At 36.9% G+C, this 18,649-nt stretch overlaps 2 protein-coding genes across 6 annotated transcripts; one reads left to right on the top strand and one right to left on the bottom strand.

Moving 5' to 3' along the window:
* Window positions 1–3,193: 3,193 nt before the first annotated feature.
* Window positions 3,194–13,133, top strand: LOC135586360 (uncharacterized). Of its 4 annotated transcripts, none has more exons than XM_065113979.1 (8): window positions 3,194–3,409; window positions 7,665–7,766; window positions 10,194–10,260; window positions 10,360–10,421; window positions 10,548–10,637; window positions 10,725–10,846; window positions 12,099–12,153; window positions 12,539–13,133. In XM_065113979.1, exons 3-8 carry the CDS (start codon window positions 10,194–10,196, stop codon window positions 12,743–12,745), a joined length of 603 nt encoding a protein of 200 aa, XP_064970051.1. In that variant the 5' UTR covers window positions 3,194–3,409; window positions 7,665–7,766; the 3' UTR covers window positions 12,746–13,133. The 4 variants fall into 4 exon arrangements, with proteins under 4 accessions (XP_064970051.1, XP_064970047.1, XP_064970050.1 ...); XM_065113975.1 differs by having other exon boundaries at window positions 3,195–3,409; window positions 10,186–10,260; XM_065113978.1 differs by lacking the exon at window positions 7,665–7,766 and having other exon boundaries at window positions 3,195–3,409.
* A 390-nt stretch (window positions 13,134–13,523) lies between these two features.
* LOC135615460 (uncharacterized) lies at window positions 13,524–18,345 on the bottom strand. 2 transcript variants are annotated; one of them, XM_065113973.1, is made up of 4 exons: window positions 18,099–18,345; window positions 16,594–17,091; window positions 15,655–15,767; window positions 13,524–13,931 (listed from the first exon to the last, which is right to left on the bottom strand). In XM_065113973.1, exons 1-4 carry the CDS (start codon window positions 18,258–18,260, stop codon window positions 13,679–13,681), a joined length of 1,026 nt encoding a protein of 341 aa, XP_064970045.1. In that variant the 5' UTR covers window positions 18,261–18,345; the 3' UTR covers window positions 13,524–13,678. The 2 variants fall into 2 exon arrangements, with proteins under 2 accessions (XP_064970045.1, XP_064970046.1); XM_065113974.1 differs by having other exon boundaries at window positions 13,715–13,931; window positions 15,609–15,767; window positions 18,099–18,342.
* Between the last annotated feature and the right edge of the window lie 304 nt (window positions 18,346–18,649).

The following is an 18,649-nucleotide window of genomic DNA, read 5'->3' as shown; positions in this document are numbered from 1 at the left end:
AAATACTTTCTCGAGATAAGGTGTATATGTCTCAAAGATCCTTTCAACTTTGGTATTGTACAAGATGAGTATGCTCCATCAGAACAAGGGACCCATTGAATGACATGATCTCGCTCTTGCCTTTGTAAGAGTTCATATTCTTTGACCTTTATCTAAGGAAAGCTTCGTACCTTTGTTTCATATTCTGTCTTCTATATCAACTCCCTTCATACAACTTGAGCACTTCACTAAGTTCTATCAAGTTGCTCCGCTTCTCGATTGTATTGAGTTGATGATGATGTTCACGCCTATCATGCTATGGGTTAGCCCTTTGTTGAGTCTGATTTCTACATCGATTCTAAGTGTGCCTTTGTTTATTATTGGCTTAGGTAGCTCTCTGTCTTGATCTTACAATGTATCCACCAATATATTATCTCGTGTGAAATCATGCAATGACTCCTTGTTGCTCACTCAGTCCATTGAGTTTTGTAGATTTGTTATCTCGAGGTATCACTTTTCAACATGTTACACATAATTCTCCCTCTAGAGAACTAAGACTTATCTCTCTTAGATATATATATCTCATTAAAGCAACCTTTTTTTTCACATCATTTCATTTGAATTTATATGCATGGAACGACCATAAAAGCTAACTAAAATGGGATTGTCAAGTTTACTACAAGCCCTCTACAAGTTGTGTAAAGTATGAATAAAATTGAAAGACATGGACATACATAAGCATTACATCGAATATCTTATTTACAATTTTATTTGTGATAATAGGCCCCCCATGCCTATCCCAGGCACTTCTTCGCATACAATGGGTCGGAGGAGCACTGGATGGTGTTTTTAGCCAAGTATGATGAGGGAAAGAATGCGCTGCGGTCCATGCTAACCTATGATGCAACGGTCGACACATGGGTCCACCTACTCAAAATGGCATGGGAGTATGACGAGTGTCGTGGGTTCACATACCGTGTGTATCGCATCCTCGGTGGCTTCCATGGGTGTAGGCATAGTTCTCATCGAAAGCAAAGGCCTTCGACATTGCCGAAGGCATTCCATTGATAAAATCAATAACGTTAAAATATATGAGGTTAAATATCTTATTTTTATAACTACATGAATATCATTGTAAATTATTTGAAGTCAAGAAGTCTTAACAGGATCTAATTACAAAGGTATGTAATTGCCCTTGCAAGGAGACCAAGAGTCTAGTCGTCAGAGTTCGATCGAATTGGATCTCGATCGAATTTTATTGATGGGCGTCATTCATCACCATATCTACTCGTCGTTTGTTGTTGCATCTTCTCTCAAGCAAATAGATAGAAAGCTTCCGGGGAGGCCAATCCGACATCTTCTTCTCTTCACAATAGCTCTCTCTCTCTCTCTCTCTCTCTCTCTCTCTCTCTCAAGCAATACGTCAAACGTATCTGCGTAGGTCAGCCATCAATGCGCCTGCCTTCTCTCCACAGCTTTGTCCGTGGCCTCACTCGATGTCACTTCCTCGGCTTCGCATGTGGCTTCACTCAACATCGTGCATGCGGCCATGGTTTTGTCCAACCTTGTGGCCACAGTCTTTCTCAGGCGTCCGTGGCCTCAGTCGCCTACAACCTCGCTCATCCTCGACTTCCTTTGTCGTCCATAACCTCGTCCGTCACTCGCAGCTTCCTTCGTCATCCACAGTCACCGTTGTCGCCCGCAACTTCATCTAAAGGCCCATCGCATCCCTGAAGACAATTACGACATTCCTAGTCCGTCGTGTCTCCAGGACCATCGTGGTGTTACAAGCTCATCTCTGAGATGGCCATGACTTTTTACATCCGCTGGTCTTCGAGAAAACCATGACCTCGTCCATTAGTCCTCCTCATGTCAAAGTCATGCATGACATCCAAAGTCCAATTCACCTTCAAGAAGTTCGTTGCATCTTCAAGATCGCCATGGCATCTCCGCGGCAACCATCTCATGACAGTCGCAAGCAATTCATATTGATATTAACTAGTGCTCGTGCATGTCTCGTACGTTCAACCTCGGTGCTCTCATGCATAGACAACCTCGTTTACGGATGGTTCGAGGTTAGCACGTCCTCGTAACTTTTGTATGTCTCATGTTTCTAATACATCTTATGTAAGTAATTCAAATTGATATGACTCGGATACTCTTATGTCATGTTTAGCTTCGATACATGGGCAATTTAAGTTGAGACATCATGACGCTCACATGCATCTCATGCATTCAACACACCTTATATGATGGTTCAAATTGGCATGACCCATTACCCTCATGTGTTCGATTTCTCTTAGTCTCAAGTCCGATTTCTCTTAGTCGGGTCATTCAAGTCGGCATGTCCCGATGTCGTCATGCATTGAAGGTTCAAGTTAGTATGCGCAGATGCTTTTACATATTTCTTGTGTTTGATACTTCGTAAGTGAGTAGTTTAAGTTAGCAAATCCCAACACCCTTCACTTATCTAATATGTTTTATGCTTCGGAATTTATGTTGGCATGCTTTGACATCCATCCGTATTTTCTATATTTAATATTACTATATGCTAATAATTCAAGCTAGCATACCTTAATGTCCAATGCATCCCTTGGGTTCGAACCCTCATAAGTCGATATGCCTTTACACCTTTCCATGTAACATCCCTATATTGGTATTTCACTTTATATGGGCTATTTAAATTGTCATACTTCTATACTCTCATGCGTAATACTATTTCAAGTAAACATGTTCTATTCTTTCAAATTATATAGCTTGAGTGAGTAAAATAGATGGATATTACTCAAATCATTTTTGGTATTGACTATAGTATCGATGAGCCTCATATTCGATCGAACTCATTAGCGGTCCAGACACATTAGCGATCATTATCACTTTTTCTTTACACATAATATTTTGTTGTTAAAATAATTTTACTCAAATTTAAAGACATTGAAAATGATAACAATAATATTTCAAAATATAATTTAAGCATAGGTTTGCATGCTTAATCAAGTGAAATTAGTGGCATAAGGTGATGATCAATTCTGCAATATAGCAGCCAAATTCAAAGGGACATTCTCCTGACAAGAGTGACTGAATCCGCCCGTTGACGTACCGTGAGTGACGTGGACTCGTAGGTGGGTGATTCGGTCAATCTACGTAGTTTTGACCAATCCGAAGCGGAGTGGGCTCACACTGAACGATGTAATATAGACGAATACGCGGCCACCGACTTCGGACACTACTTGCCTAATTCGGAGATGGTCGACGGAGGGCTTCGCTGCTTCCGCTGAGTCGCCAACGAGAGCGGGCGATCCTAAGGTTCCCTGCTCGAGAGCTCCTGAGGTTTATTCTCCCCGTCTCTTGTTCCCCACCGAGCCCTAATTCTTCTGGACGTTTGTGGGTGACCTCGACGCCGGGGCATCCCATACTGCCGTGGGATAAGGCGAGTTCTCTTCGCCTCTGCTTTATCTATTTTCGTCCAATTTCCTATGGTAGCGTATCTCGTTGGTGTCTTGGCTTCTGTCTTCTATTTCTTGGCACCAAGTTGGAAAGTAGAAACCCTGGGATTTCACGGTGATTGTAGAAGGGCAGAGATCACGTGTTAGTTCGGGAGACCCTTTCATGCTCCAAGATCAGATTTTTGGTCCTAGAACAGGTTCCATTTAGGGTTGATTTGGTCGAATGCTTTGATGTTTCTAGGCTCCTGTCCTTCCTGTTCCTTCTTTTTTTGTTCTTTTCCCCTCTTTTTCATGCATGATGGTCATTGCTCTCTCTTTTTTTCGCCTTTTATTGTATAAGACAAGATGCTGTTGTGCCTTTGTTGGGACATATGGCCATGGTTATCACAATCGGACCAGAAAGCGGCCATCTAAGCTTCTGCTCACTGGTCGGTGGGTCAATTAGTCAGATAACATATCTAATTAAAAATATTTTAAAGATATAAATTAATTTAAAATAATTTATAGTAAAAATTTTAAATATTAAAAATAATGAAAAAAAATCTTAGACAAATGAAAACAAAATTTCAGTCATATAAAATATGATAAAAATGATAATATGAACCAATATTATAAACATAAAGTATGTTAATGTAATTAATTTAATTCAACCCGGAATAAATTGTTCAACAATACAAAAGAAATTGTTTATCCAATATTGTTGTCCAACGAAATGGCAGTCACATGTAAACTTCTCAGAGATAGAAATGGATAATTTTCTAGTCATTAAAATATCATTCAGTAGTTCTACCCCAAAGAGTCCATTTTGTATCATATTCTGAATTTTTAAACTTATTTTTCATTTGTTGCATATTTTGATGATCAGAAAGGGAAGATGTGAAGAGAAGATATGTGAGACGAGGGGTGGAGAGAGAACAATGGTCGGAGGGAGATGAGAAGGCAAAGGAGAGATGGTCAGAGGAAGAGAGGATGATCAAAATGAGAGAAGCGATTGCATGAGAAATGCCACTTACTTTTCTACTCTAAGCTTAATCTCAAACTTGATAAAAAATGTTCTTTTAAATAAATAATAAAGAAGATTTAAGTTAAGAGTATTTAAGTAAGCTTAGCAATATTATAAAATCAGAGTGATTTTGTTGAACTCGGTCAGATCATGTGGGTTATCCAAAAATCAATCTAGTCAACTGGTTCATTCAGGTTTTTTTAATGCAACTAATCCAATAAATGAATCAGACTGATCAATGATTCGATTCTTAATTTTTTCGGTTCGACCATCCAGTTCAATCTAATCCAGATAACTCAAAATTTCTCTCGGGTTTTATCTAATGCTCTAACTAGTTGGTAGTGTGACATTCCCTCGTTGCCTCATTGTTTCACGAGAAAACGACTTGAATTTGTTGTTCTTAGATGGATTTTTTATTCAAGGCTCACTTTTAAGATTGCTCGACCACCTCTTCGAGTGCGTAGGCTAGTAGCATTGCGACCACGAGCATCCCGAGCGGTAGGACCATTGTTCTCTTGAATTGGTTTCATTACTCTAATAATATGTCAAAAGATGATTTAATTATTGGTTAAAATCAATTCTAGGACCCAGAGACCTACAAGTCCTAAACCATGCTCTAATACCATAAAAAGATGTCACATCTTAGATTTTTTTTTTTCATAGGATCATAACATTTTTCCATAGGTACATCATGAACCAAATAAATAAATATCACTTTATTGATATGCATAAATTGTAAATGTCTATTACAATTCATTTGTTTATCAAAATATAAGTCAAAAGTAAACATAGGTTTTATTGAGAAACATAATGATGTCAACCTAAAAATAAAACCCAATTGACTCTACTTAGTGGTAGAGGAAGGTTTGCTCTCCACTGGAATCCGATCTAATGCTATTGGGAATATGCTTTGAAAATAAAAAACAAAACAAAAAAAATTGAGCAATGTTGAATAGGAACCCCTTAAATCGTCTGTAAAATAAATACATATCTAAAGTCAATCATCCCATTGGCGTATATTAAATGCCCGAAAGAGTACTCCCCTAATAGCGGATGAAGCAATGTTTGAAATATCGTATCGTACCAGTGTTTCGACATTTGCTAGGTACGGTACGATATAGTATACCGAGCGATATATCGTTTTATATATATATACATACATATATATATATATACATATATATATATATATATATATATATATATACATATATATATATATATATACTGTCCGGTAACAAGCGGTTCGTGTACCGGTCAACTGACGGACCGGTATGTACCGCCCGGTACGAGTGGTATTATTCGAAACTGCATACCTTGGGATGAAGGGATTGTATCCTACATGATAAATTTATGTTCTCCCGATAACGGATGGAGACAAACTCATATCGCACTGCGAACAACAGATATAGTTGTGGCCCTAACCTATCAAAGTGGGGATATGTTCCTCTCAATAGCAGATGGAGGAACCATCCAGCTGCCACGTCTAATGGCTCACTAATCCCCGAAGGGAATCGTCTTACCTGCCCTTGGCAAGGAAACAAAATTATCTCATACTAGTCATGTCCATATTGGGATGAAATAATTCATTGAAATATCTTAATTTATCTTTCAAACATCACTAATGTCAAATAATATCAATTAGCCTGCAATTGACTTGAATCCTAGCTCAATTGGTCTAAATGAACTCGATTTAATTAGAACCTAACTGATCTGATCTTTAATCCTCATTTAATCGGTCTGAAACTACTTTAGATTAGCATAATTTGGATTAGATTGAGTTTAATTTAGGTTAAACAGACTTAAATAAATCAAATCGGTTTGGAATCATCCTAAATTGATCAAATCTGATTTGGTTCAATCAATGTTTGGGCCCAGATTTAACAAAGTAAGGGCAATGAGCTAGATTGCATAGCACTAGGCTAGGTTGAGCTAGCCCATGTATTAGTCATGTGCACTACATATGATTGTGCATTGCATTGTACTAGGCTGGGCAACCTATAGCCCATGGATAGGTTATACGCACTGCACATGACTGCCAGTGTTGGGTGGGCCGAGCTAACCTACGGGCTAGGGCCTGACCTATTGGTTGGGCTTAGTTTGTTGGTTGGGCCTAGTTTGTGAATTGGGCCTGGCCTACTAGTTGATTTCAGCCTAAATCCCAACAAATTCTTTCAATTTTGAATTATAGTATCATGGAATTATAATCAAAACATCGAGTCATTAAAATATAATAAACAACAGTATATTAATAAGATGAAAATGCATAAGGGACGAAATAACATTTTTAATCAACTAGTGTATAAGTATATAGAAATCAAGTATTACAACTAACATTGTGCCTGCAAGATAAAAATTTTAGAAACTACATATATAATGAATAATTACATGTTTTAATCCAAAAATAAAATTTTAAACATATGAAGAAATAAAAGAAAATTTTAGAAGCTGCATATAGTATGAATAATTATAACATGTTTTAATCCAAAAATAAAATTTTAAACATGTAAAGGAATAAAAAAAAATTTAAAACTGCATATAGCATGAATAATTACAACATGTTTTAGTCCAAAAATAAAATTTTAAACATTTGAAGGAATATAAGAAAATATTTATCTTTCAAGAAAGGTTAGAGAATCTGCCTCTTCTCAGTAGGATGCAACTCCACATTCCTCTCGTTGCTAGGCTTAGTTTAGTAAGAAATGAAAGAGAGGAATCCATTCCCTTAAATAGGAGAAAGTGAGCCCTCCATCCAAGGTAATAATTTTTTATTTTATTTTTGTATTTATTTAGTCTTAATTTTTATTTAATTTATTGACAAAAAAAATATCACTCAACTTGGAATGTTGAATATTTATTTCCTAAATTTTATTAACAAGAAAGGAAATCAAATAATTATGCTTAAATTGGGGGGATTTAATTATAAAAAGTTTCAAGATGGCTATGCTTATACTAACTTGTTTTGTAATAGATATACGATGATCCTTGAAATTTAATCCTCTTAAATATTTGTTTCATAATTCAAATACCAAAATCCGTTCCTTGATTAATTATCATTATCTGCTCTAATCTTGCATGCTGTTATAAGGAATATATCTCAGCAATTAATATATATTTCCTACTTTTGGACGCGTAACAAGAAATAGCATATTTACTTTTAATTAAAAATAAATTTTGAAATGGAAATAAACCTTCATACCTTATTAGAGATTCACCTTATCCCCTTTATAAACCAGGTGGACTCCTCAATTTTTCATCTTAAATCTTAATCTTAGCCAAGGAGGGGTTCGAACTGCGAAAAGGATTAGAGGAGATTGTCACCCTTAAGAAAATTCTAGGTTAGTTCACCTTTTTCTTTAAATTTAAATTTTAAAATATTTGTTCGATGTTTTAAATATTTAATATTTTTAGAAAAATCTGATATTAATTAATTTTATATTTTCAATGTAAAAGAAAAATGATGCATGTTTTAGATTTCACGATTATTAATGCTTAACTAATTGTTTTGTTAATGATTGTCATGATATTCATGTCTTCATGTATTAACATAGATTAGTTGTTAATGTTAATTTAATTATTTTGAATCATGACATAAAATTAGTAAACCATATTTGATGATTTTCATGTCCTTATGTATTAATTTAGATTATTTATTAATGTTAGTTTAATTGTTCTAAAATTTTGTATCATGACAAAAAATAGTTAATCATATCTTAAAATTTGCATGTGTTCAAAACATATTTAATAATGTTTGTCTTCATGTAATAGATTAGATTACTTGAAAAAATATGTTCGAATTTAATTATGAGTGTGACTATTGGTAAATTGGACTAGAGTTTTAGCTTGGACCTTATCTGACTTGGGTTGAACCAATCGGTTGGGGAATATACAGGGTGAGTCCAACTCGACCTTCACCAATACAGTGGCCCAGCGAGGCCCGACACCCTCAGCACGTGAAAACCTCTGTGACCTAGATCGTGTGGCCTAAGTGGTTGGGTGCTTGCCTGCGAATGACCTTGTGTAATCGCATCTAAGCTGAGCACCAGTTTAAATCGGTTCAAGGTAATTTCAGGTCAGTTTAATCCGGTTCAGGATGATTTTGGACCATTTGAAGCCGGTTTAGTGTAACTCTCGATCAATTTATTCGGTTTGGGGTGCTTCCAACGGGATCATGTTTTAGACTGGTTTAGTCCAGTTCAAATCGGTTTTGGTTGATCAGATAATTTAAGCCAGTTCAAGTTGGTTCAGCTTAGGTTCAGGTCAATCTTGGGCTAGTGAGCTCGATACCCTTCTATCCCCTAGTCTAGTGAATTTAGGGGATTTTATTTGATGTTGTATGATAAATTTTGTGATTAATAGATTTTTAAGTTAAATCATTAATTAAGATTGAGTTTGATATTTTAATGAATAGTTTTAATATGATTTTTACCATATGTATGACATATATGTGGTGATAGTGAGCGATTCAAAGTAGGCAAGTTATCGCGACCCATGAAGGGAGCTATAAGCCAACCATAATTCGTAGCCACCACGGGATCGTGTCTTTAATGTCATATAGAAAACATGATATGCCATTACATTTTCGACATATATCTAAATGTCTTCTTGAATGCATTAATGGATAAATAAAATTACAATGTTAAATATGTCATATGAGGGTAGGCGGACTAGTATTAGTAAAGTGATTTTTTTTCGAGGGTTCGCATATTATCAGACGTGATGGTCGGACAGTTCTTCCATGTATTGTTATAAGAAATTTGTTCACACTATGATAGGTGAGAGACACTACTCCATCTACTTTAGGGAATACGATATGATTTTCTCCAATAGTTGAAAAATTAAAAGAATTAGTTCATGGAGTAAAACCTCTCCATCCACTATTGGGGAGTGTACCATGCCAATATGATAATGGATCTGTTATGTGCAAGATAAATTTATTTGTTCGCTGCGTGACTTCGTTTATATTGTCTTAAATCACTTGTTGCTTCAATTAGAATATCGAAAATTTCTACTCAGCATGATTGCTGAAATGTTTTTGTTAACATTTATTTTTAAAGCAGTATTTTGATGGTGACATTGGAGACTCGGGTGGACAAGGCTTTCTATCTGGCTAGATAGCACCACCAGGAATTTCTAGCTTTTGTGATACCTAGTTCAAGCTAATAGAACTTGTTAGTTGCTTTTCAGACAATTTTTATATCTCGAATAAGACATGAAATTGACTGTTGAAAAATTGAATTAGTTAATAATTACTCTGGACAGTTGTCTTTTGAATGATGGTCACAATCTGAGTTGTGTTGTAACAAAATTCAAAAGAAGAAATATCAGGATGTGACATTAAGACTCTCCAGCTTGGTGTTGATAAAGCTTTTCCAGAACTGTAGTTCTCATGTGATCTGGATGATGGGGCTGCAAGGATTGAAGTATGCAATCAGTTTGTCCTTGCATTCTCATGGCTCTCACTAATGACTAAGTAGGCCACATGTTTGGTGATGTTGAGCACATAATTTATGTCTTCCTGGTGAAACATCTTGACATCTTAGTCAGTATAGAGTTAGGTGCATAGTATTATTCTTCTTTTTATCTATAGTGGGATGATACTTCGTGGACTTGCAATGAGGGCAAACATTGGATACCATACTAATCTTTCTTATGAGAGTGCCCATGTCAGGAAGGAAAATGTATTAGTGCTTTTGATATAGTATTCTTGATTTTCTTTTTAATTTAGTGTTACTGATAAGATTTATTTTATTTAAGACTTTCAGATGGAAACTAAACCACTAACAGCTGAAGCAATTGCCCTGACTGAGAAAAAGATGGATATGACCTTAGGTATATTTGTACTTTCATCATTTACATCAGTATTTCTAGCTGACATGAAAAAATATGTTCATTGTTTCCATTGTAATTGAATAACTTTTCTGCTTATAGATGATATCATTAAAATGTCCAAGAAAAATACGTCCAAGGGGAGAAGACCTTTGAGGATGCCGGTAAGGAAGTTAATATAGTATGATGAGTTACTTTTGATTTGTTGTTATTTGACAATATATTAAATTAATACAGTGTTGCATATCAAGTTATTTAAATATTGCAGCTAAGCTTGTTTGCTTTTTTAGATTAAGAGCCAAGGCTTTCAAAATGGCAACCGTTCCCAGAATAATGCCAAAGTTCAGCAGTTCATGGAATCTAGGTCATCAATTAGGCAGGTAATTTAATTTCCCCTCATCTTTTAACGTGCAGCATACCTACTTCTATTTCATGTCTTCAATCTCCTTTACCTGCTCAATGTACAGGGTTTTCTCGCACAGAGAAGATCAAATTTTCATGGGAATCAGTTTCAGATGACAACAGAGATTGCAAGGAAGGTTTCTGCAATGCCTATTCGCAACAGGCTAGTGAATCAGAGCCAGCCAAGGTACTTTATTTCTATTCATTTCTATATCCTTCTTATAAAGGCATGGCTTTACTGAATAGTATTTTCTTAAGAATTTTCAAAACTGTATCTTCACAGGTAAACTATGGTTCTTTTGCATGAAAGATAATTTTTTTTTGCATGCACGCTATTCTATCACTGGGATTTTTGTGGACAACTGAGCTGTTAGATGGGTGATATAAGCACTTAATTCTGTCACTGCAATTTTAGTGGACAACTTAACTGTTAGATGGGTGATATAAGCAGTTAACATAGACATGAGTACAGCCATAATATACTTTGGACATTTGACTTTTGCTTACTACGGAAGATGAGATTTGCTGTCATTGCCCTATTTTATATTCTGGCCTGTGGCGTGGCACTAATCTGAGCATTCTGATGCATTGGTATTGCCTTTAGGAAGAATGAAGGTCTCACAGCTGTCTATGAACAAGAAACCACAAGTAGTGCAACAATGAATCCTATTGAGAGTTTGATCCTGACTTTTGTTGCTATCCATGGTGCATTTCAACTAATAAGTTTCATGTGATGTCAAGAAAGAGAATGCTTGCTTTGCACCTTAGAAGATTCCTTGGATTTCTTTCTAGAGCCAGTTGAATTGATATGCAATTGAATACATAACTTGTACCAGGAGAACACCATGTGTATATTTTTTTTTTAAGTATAGCTGTCATTCTTGTCCCATGTTCAAGCTTTCTATAGGGCTTGGTAGTTCCATACAGACAAGTAATATCTGGAGGAGGTTATTGGTAGTTGATGTGTTCTTTGGATTGCCAAAAATATTAGCTGTTCAGTAAGTTGTGGTGGAAGTGCTGGCAAATCCAAGGAAGAGCGTGGAAAGTAGTTTATAACTGTTGTAGGTCACTTACATCAATTGGTATTATTGGACCTTTTTTGGCTTGTGGAATTGAACAACTTGAGAACAATAGCAGGAATTTTATAGCTTGCAGATAGCTGCAATGAAAAAGGTCACAGTTCCATTTTGCAAACCTCTTTACAGCTGCCATTTTGTGATGATAAATATTGGATCTACAGTAGTGACCATGTTCTGGATAACTATGGTTTCCACCCATCTAGCATTTGTTACATTGTTTACAGTCATCCTTAGTATTAAAAGCTACATACTTTTATTATTTGATGGTAAGTTCTTCTCATAGTTATTCAGTTCATTCTTTTGCTGTAGGCTTAATTTCATCGTGTATTGCCTTGCACTGATGATTCGTGATTGTTGCAGGGCTGTTACTTCAGCGCAAAGGAAGGCTGCTGATGGTAGCTTCGCAGGAAAGAAGGTTAATATGAAATTTCTTCATCTATGGCTAGCTATGCAAACTACTGGAGAATATGTCTATCTTTTGGCATCTGAATTTTATTTGGTAGCTAAGCAAGCTGACATTTAGCTAAAATCTTTTATTGCCATATTGATGTTTAGCATAGCATATGCCAACATACCCTCTCCTTCATCATATATGTTCCCAATATGCAATTGATTATTGATAGTGTAGAAATTAATCTTATGATTTCAGAGCATGCATCGTTCGAGTGTTTTGGTTTAGGATGAATTATTCCTCATAAACAACTTGAGATAGGTCTATAATTCCAAATTTCCAATTGTCCTGGTCATTTGCTGCTTGAATTCATTTCATTTTCTGCTTCCTGATGTATTATTACATGCAGGATAAGGTGGTAACCGAGCAGAAGCCGGAGACCATGGATGCACTTTTTGCAAATATGAAGAAGCAGAGGATGATGATGATCACCCAGCAGGCAAAGCAGTCTAATGGTGATCGGACCGCCCAAAGGCACAGTATCTCACACCATCATCGTGGTAGAGGTGGAGCACGGAGGGGCTCCTCTCAATGGAGTGGCAACTTTCGCAAGTGAGATATAGATCAGCGCATATCAGTTTCCACATATCCAACCTTTTTCCCTCGTTCTTGGAGTGATTATTATGTGATTGAACTCACTACAGTGTAGACAGTTCCATTTCTCTTTAAACAACTCTGGTGTCAATCTTTCTTGGCTACAGATAAAATTCGCAGTTGGATGGTGAAAGCCTTGTGGTTGTATCAGCTTGGTGTTATGATGTATCGAGTTCCTTGCCTAGAGTTGCCTAAGCAGGGAGGGAAAAAAAAGATGGCAAGCAGCAGTCCAGTCGATTGCTGCTTCCTTGTTTATGACAAAGGCAGTAAAGGTTCAAGATTTAAAGATGCTATGTTATGAATCTTCGATATCTTTATTGCAATGGAAAGCTTGTTTTGGATTGCTAGTGTGGGATGGTGTTGCTTGTGTCTGGTTCTGTAACATGGATGCTTCATGTCAAAACCTAAATGCTTTAGAGCAAGAAGCAGGCATTAGGTTAAGCTGATGTTGAACGAGGTCAGATTAAGACTTTCTCGAGGTTCAGAATTAAATTCCATCGTCACTTATCATTTGCCAAGCAAGGTTGCGAATTAGATGAAACGTGTGCCAGTTGACCAGCTTACATAATTCCCTACAGATAAAGATTTCCGCGAGGTTCTGAGACAGACTCAATGAAGTTCCAGATGTTGATTTCAACTCTGTTCCAGGCATCGGATGTTTCAAGTCTAGAAAGGAAATGCAAGAAGCAACATCGCTAGAGGTTAGTCATCTTCATCACAGAATTTGGTGCGGGATCGAATGCATGAATAAATATTTGATACTGTGATAATACAGCAAGTAGAATACAAAATTCCTTTTATTCAAACTACTGTACAGAACTGAGCTACAACTTCAATTTTACCTATATAGGCTGTTATTGCATTGCATCACAGAAGATAACCCAGTGGATGGTGATCAATAATTTCCTTGTGTAAAGCAGAGATATCCGTCATCCATATTGCTATTGACCTTGTCTATCGTGGCCCATTTGTTCCAAAAGCATCCTTCAAGACGAGGGAGAAAGTGTGAGCTGCTAACGACTTCAACATCTTGCCTAGTTCGACGTTTGCTTTGATATGTTTGGTTTTGAAGCCTCACACTATTCGGTCTTCGCAAACCTTCCACGAACTCTGGGTTGACTGTCTGCAAGAGCCTTCCTGCAAGCATACTGCAAAACACCAAAGAGTTTATCAATCTCTAGAACCTGCGATTTAGTCAAAAGATGCAAATGAAAACTGGTATGAATTTATCTCATGCATTTATTTTAACTTCTTAGCAGACTCGTTCATTCAGCTACCGTTATCTGCAGCTTGCTTCTCCATGATTATGAATTCATTCATCATGATAGAAAATTACAACATCAGTGAAGAACCTAAGTCTTCAGAATCAGGAAAATTTTTGGAATTTGAGGAGTCAAAGAATCAATTTGAACAGTTGACTTGACGCACGAGCAAAACAACACAAAAGATGACGATTCACATTTCATGAGTTCATTATCATCTTTATGAGAATGTGGTCTCTGACAACATATTAATAGGTATAATCTACATATCTGGGTCAAAGTATCTAAGACAATTCCAAAAACAGCAAAGTAAAATTCTGATCACCATTTATCCATCTTCATGAGATATGGAATTATGGCACTTAAAGCTTTCTGCAGCTTTCAAATTATGTCCCATGTCTCAGGGTGAACTCTATTCATTTATGTGCAAATTAAATAGTAGAAGTGATGCTTATTGTGGCAAATTACAAGAAGAGGAGCATGATTTTCTCCAGGAGCTCTACGGTTCAATGAAAGAAAAGTTGACCATGTTGGGGTACTGGAATCAGCCAAAAAACTCAAAGGTTACGACATTTGGAGATATCAATTAACACATAAATCATCAGTATTTTTTGAGGAATAAATATATACTTTGGATATCTAAGCATAGTTCAATTCCAGAAATAATTCAGGTACTGGCAGAACAAGCACAAATTCTCTTTTTTCGCCTGGTGATATAAGAACATAAAATCATGCCTAAAAGGGAAACTTCATATTCTTGGTTTATTAACATGTTATGTTTTCTTCAAAGAACAAAATATGCTTTAAAAAACATGACAGCTGATAGCCATTGGATCAGATCTCTAGAAAAGAAGGTTATGGGACTTCAAAAGGGAGAGGGAAAAGGAATAATAGAAGCCTTTGAGTCAAGATCATGGGCAACTATCTTTTTGCGAAGATGACAAACTTGATTGTAGTTCTTTCTCACACAAAAATGACAATGCAGTCCATCATGAGAAACTTCTTGATGAAAAACCAGCATGCTATAACTAAATAACAAAGATGACGAACGTAATTGGTTTCAGACATAAATTGAACATGAGCTTATTTGAAGTAAGTTTAAGCAACTAATGGCTCCACGGACACTTAAAAAGTGAACATTACATGAGTTTCAGGAGTTGTCAGTAAATATTAAGATTTTCATGAATTTTAAAGAAAAGTTTCTTTCTCAGATCACGAGGTTCTTTTGCAATTTAGGCAAGGGCAACTTATTTTGTGTAAGTTGCAGATGGACTGGAATCTTTGCCCACTGGAGACTATGCTGGAGAACACACATATCTTTTGCAGTAGAGATTAGCTAGGGTTATGTCTCCTTCAGGCCTTTAACAAGGTTCAGATTCTTTTTCTCTATATATTAGAGTTCCAGTTTCTCGTCACCTCTGAAGTGTAATCCAGGTTGACTGACTGAAAGGGAACATGTTATTACTTGCTACTCATCAGTATGGACCACGATCACCCATTGTGCTTGAGATTTTACTTCAAAGAAAGGAACAATATGGAAATAAAACTCAACCAAGTACTTACTTTGATTTTTCTGCCAAAGTTTCTCTTGCTCTTCTTCTCTCTGTACCTGGAAAGTTTTTGCTGTCGTTCAGTCTTAACATCACTGATGGTTAGGAGCTGTTCAAAGGAAGAGCACACAGCGGTTGTATTCCCAATGCTCGTGTTATTCTTGCCAAGATTCTGCCATAAAAAATTAAGAATCAATGATCTTCTGTAGAAAATACCAGGCATTTCAAAACATACCAGTATATCTTGCATCAAGACAAAAGGAAATCTAGCTGTGAACTACCAGCCATATAGTAGGATGCGGACAGGTGCATCAGAGGTTTGCATATTAGTAATATATCTTGGTGAACCCACATTATCATCAGAAAAGTTCTCTAGGTTAAAAAGTCACATTCATGTTAATTTTTCCTTGATACCACAGACTTACAACATGTTAGATAGGACAGTATTTGAATTTCTGCACTGTTTGTATTTATCACATCTATGCAGTTCATTATGCTCAGTGATTTATTCAGTACCTATCATGCAGTTAATCATGATGTAACTATTTCAGCATGGTCCATAACTTATAGACCAAAAACATTCTTAAGTAAACTTTTACTTGAGGGAAATGTATCAAACAGTAACCACCATGTATAATCTTTGCACCTTCATTTTCTTATCAGATCTGACTTTGTAGATAGTATTATTAACATGGGTGTTGAAGCAACAATCAAGCTGAAGCCTACCAATCTGCTTTACGGTATTCTTGAGAACTCAATGCTTCTGTATGACTTGCCTTCATGAGGCAAGCCGAGAATATTTTGGATACATTATGAAATGTACAATAAATGAGTTTCTAATATAAGAGAAAAGATCAAGAAACTGCTCCTCACTCTCAAAGTTTCCAAAAAAAAAAGTCTATATACTGTCTCAGTTGTAATTTTACCCAAACTGAAGAAAGAATTTGCAAACTAGAAGTAACACAAAAGAAAAACAACAAGAAAGAAGTTTACTCTACCTGAATATCTCCCTCGCTATACGCTCTCCTCAAACCTAAAATTGCAGCTTCAAAATCCAATCCTTGGAAATCAAGGAAGTCTGGTCTCCTAGTACCCCCAGGGATCCATTCCACTGAACTTAAACACCCAGAGCTTACACTTTTCTGCATTGATCCTTCTGCATAGCTAAGCTTCTCAGAAAGTGGAACTTCGTCCATTTGCACTGCAGGAATCTTGACATCTAAGAGTTCAGAAATTGAATCTTCAATCTCTGACTCCTCTAGAAGGTCTTTCTTGCACTCATAAAATATGTCATTGAGATTATCAGTTTGGATTGACTCTATATCTGCAACCTTTATTGTTTCTGTGATGACATCACCTCCAACAGATATAATGGCAGCTGTCACAGGATCAAGTTCAAGAGATGGCACTTCTAGAATTGGTTCTGGAGCTTTGAAAAGATCTCCTTCTCCTCCCATATCATATTCTGATACAGCACAAGTTTGTACCATGTTTCCCTATGAAAAAAAAGAAAGTTCACAAGTTAGAAGAAAAAAAATTTCGGATCACAATTAAAAACATGCTTGTTCTTCAATCCCAGGTACCTTTCTGCTGATTTTTGTGACAGGTATTTTTCAATGATAAATTAAACAAGACACTGAATTAATCAGCTTTTGAATAGATATTAACATACAGAGATGAAGACCTGATCTTCTTGCTGCTCAGACTTTTTTAACTCTCAAGTGCACTATTTCATCCAGAATAAATGCATTTACCACTATACAACGAATACTTCTCGAGAGTGTTCAGATTAAAATTGGCTAAACTCTTGAAGGTGTCAGATAGAGAAACTGATTACAAGTGCTTACTATTGGCAGTGACAGTCTTGGATATTAAATCACTAGAAGAATTCTTAAGAGGTTTTTGTTTCTAGTTGACAATTTATGGACTTGGATGCTAGACTAAGAATACCAATAGCAGAATGGTTTATAGGTTTTGTTTCTAGGTGAAATTTACTCGCTAGAGTGTCTCACCTGGGAATTGGCAAAGCAAAAATCAACTCAGGCCTCTCGATCAGGAAAAAGAAACCCTAAAAATTGTTTTTTTTTTCTTTCCAAAAAGCCTAAAGTGTATTTATTAATACTAAACGATCCTAAGAAGTATTCTGGCCATTCCAACCACATAATCCAGATTGGAGTCACTAAATCTGTAATTGTCACTTTACCATGGCAGCCACAACGACATATCCTTCTTCTGTTCTCCTCTTTTCTCTTTCATTTTGCTTAACAAGAAACCTCACCTCCGAAATAAAGGAAAAAAAAACAATTTTGTTTAGCTTCAAAGTGAAAATTAACTACAAAGTTCGCTCGTATGATCTAAACAACCAACGATTTGGCCGCTTTCCTCCACCTTTCCCTATCCTCCTAATCCGATTGATCGATCGATCCCAATCGCTCCAGACCTCAACAATTCCTTCCGACCCAACTGGCTACGGCGATTAAACCAGGGAGCGGGGCAAAATTACCATGCTGAGCCCGCCGCCCGCTGCCCCGACGTGGAAGCCGGAGATGAAGCCGTCGTCGGGGAGCGGGAGGTGGGAGTAGTGGCCATGGTAGATGCCGACCGCCACTTCCTGCAAGAATCCGTGCGAGAAGGATGGCAGCTCAAGCTCTGCCTCGGCGTACATCTCTATCGGAGCAGCAGCTCTTCGTGACTACTCCCGTGAAACCGAAGAGAGACCACGGAGAGGAATACCAAAAATCGAAGGCAGGGGAAGAGGGTCAATTTATAGAGCGGACGGAGTTTGGTGTTTGGGCCGTCCCACTTGGTGATGCTTTGTCAGTATCTTTATGCTGTCGCTTACACACATTGGGTGGCGGAGTAGCATCAGATGTCCACGCGGGACCGCCGGACAGCATTGCCCATGCAATCATCATCACGCGCCGTTCCGTCCCAGAAGAGCTAAAGAACCAAAAAGTGCCCACAAGATTAGTCTACTCAATAATGGAGCTGAGCACAATGGCAATGGAAGGAATACAGAAAAGAATCCACTAGCTTAGTTTAATCCATCATTGA

Source organism: Musa acuminata, chromosome BXJ2-6, assembly GCF_036884655.1.
Source record: "Musa acuminata AAA Group cultivar baxijiao chromosome BXJ2-6, Cavendish_Baxijiao_AAA, whole genome shotgun sequence".
In the NCBI taxonomy this organism is placed as follows: Eukaryota; Viridiplantae; Streptophyta; class Magnoliopsida; order Zingiberales; family Musaceae; genus Musa; species Musa acuminata.
This window is presented reverse-complemented; position numbering and strand designations above follow the sequence as displayed.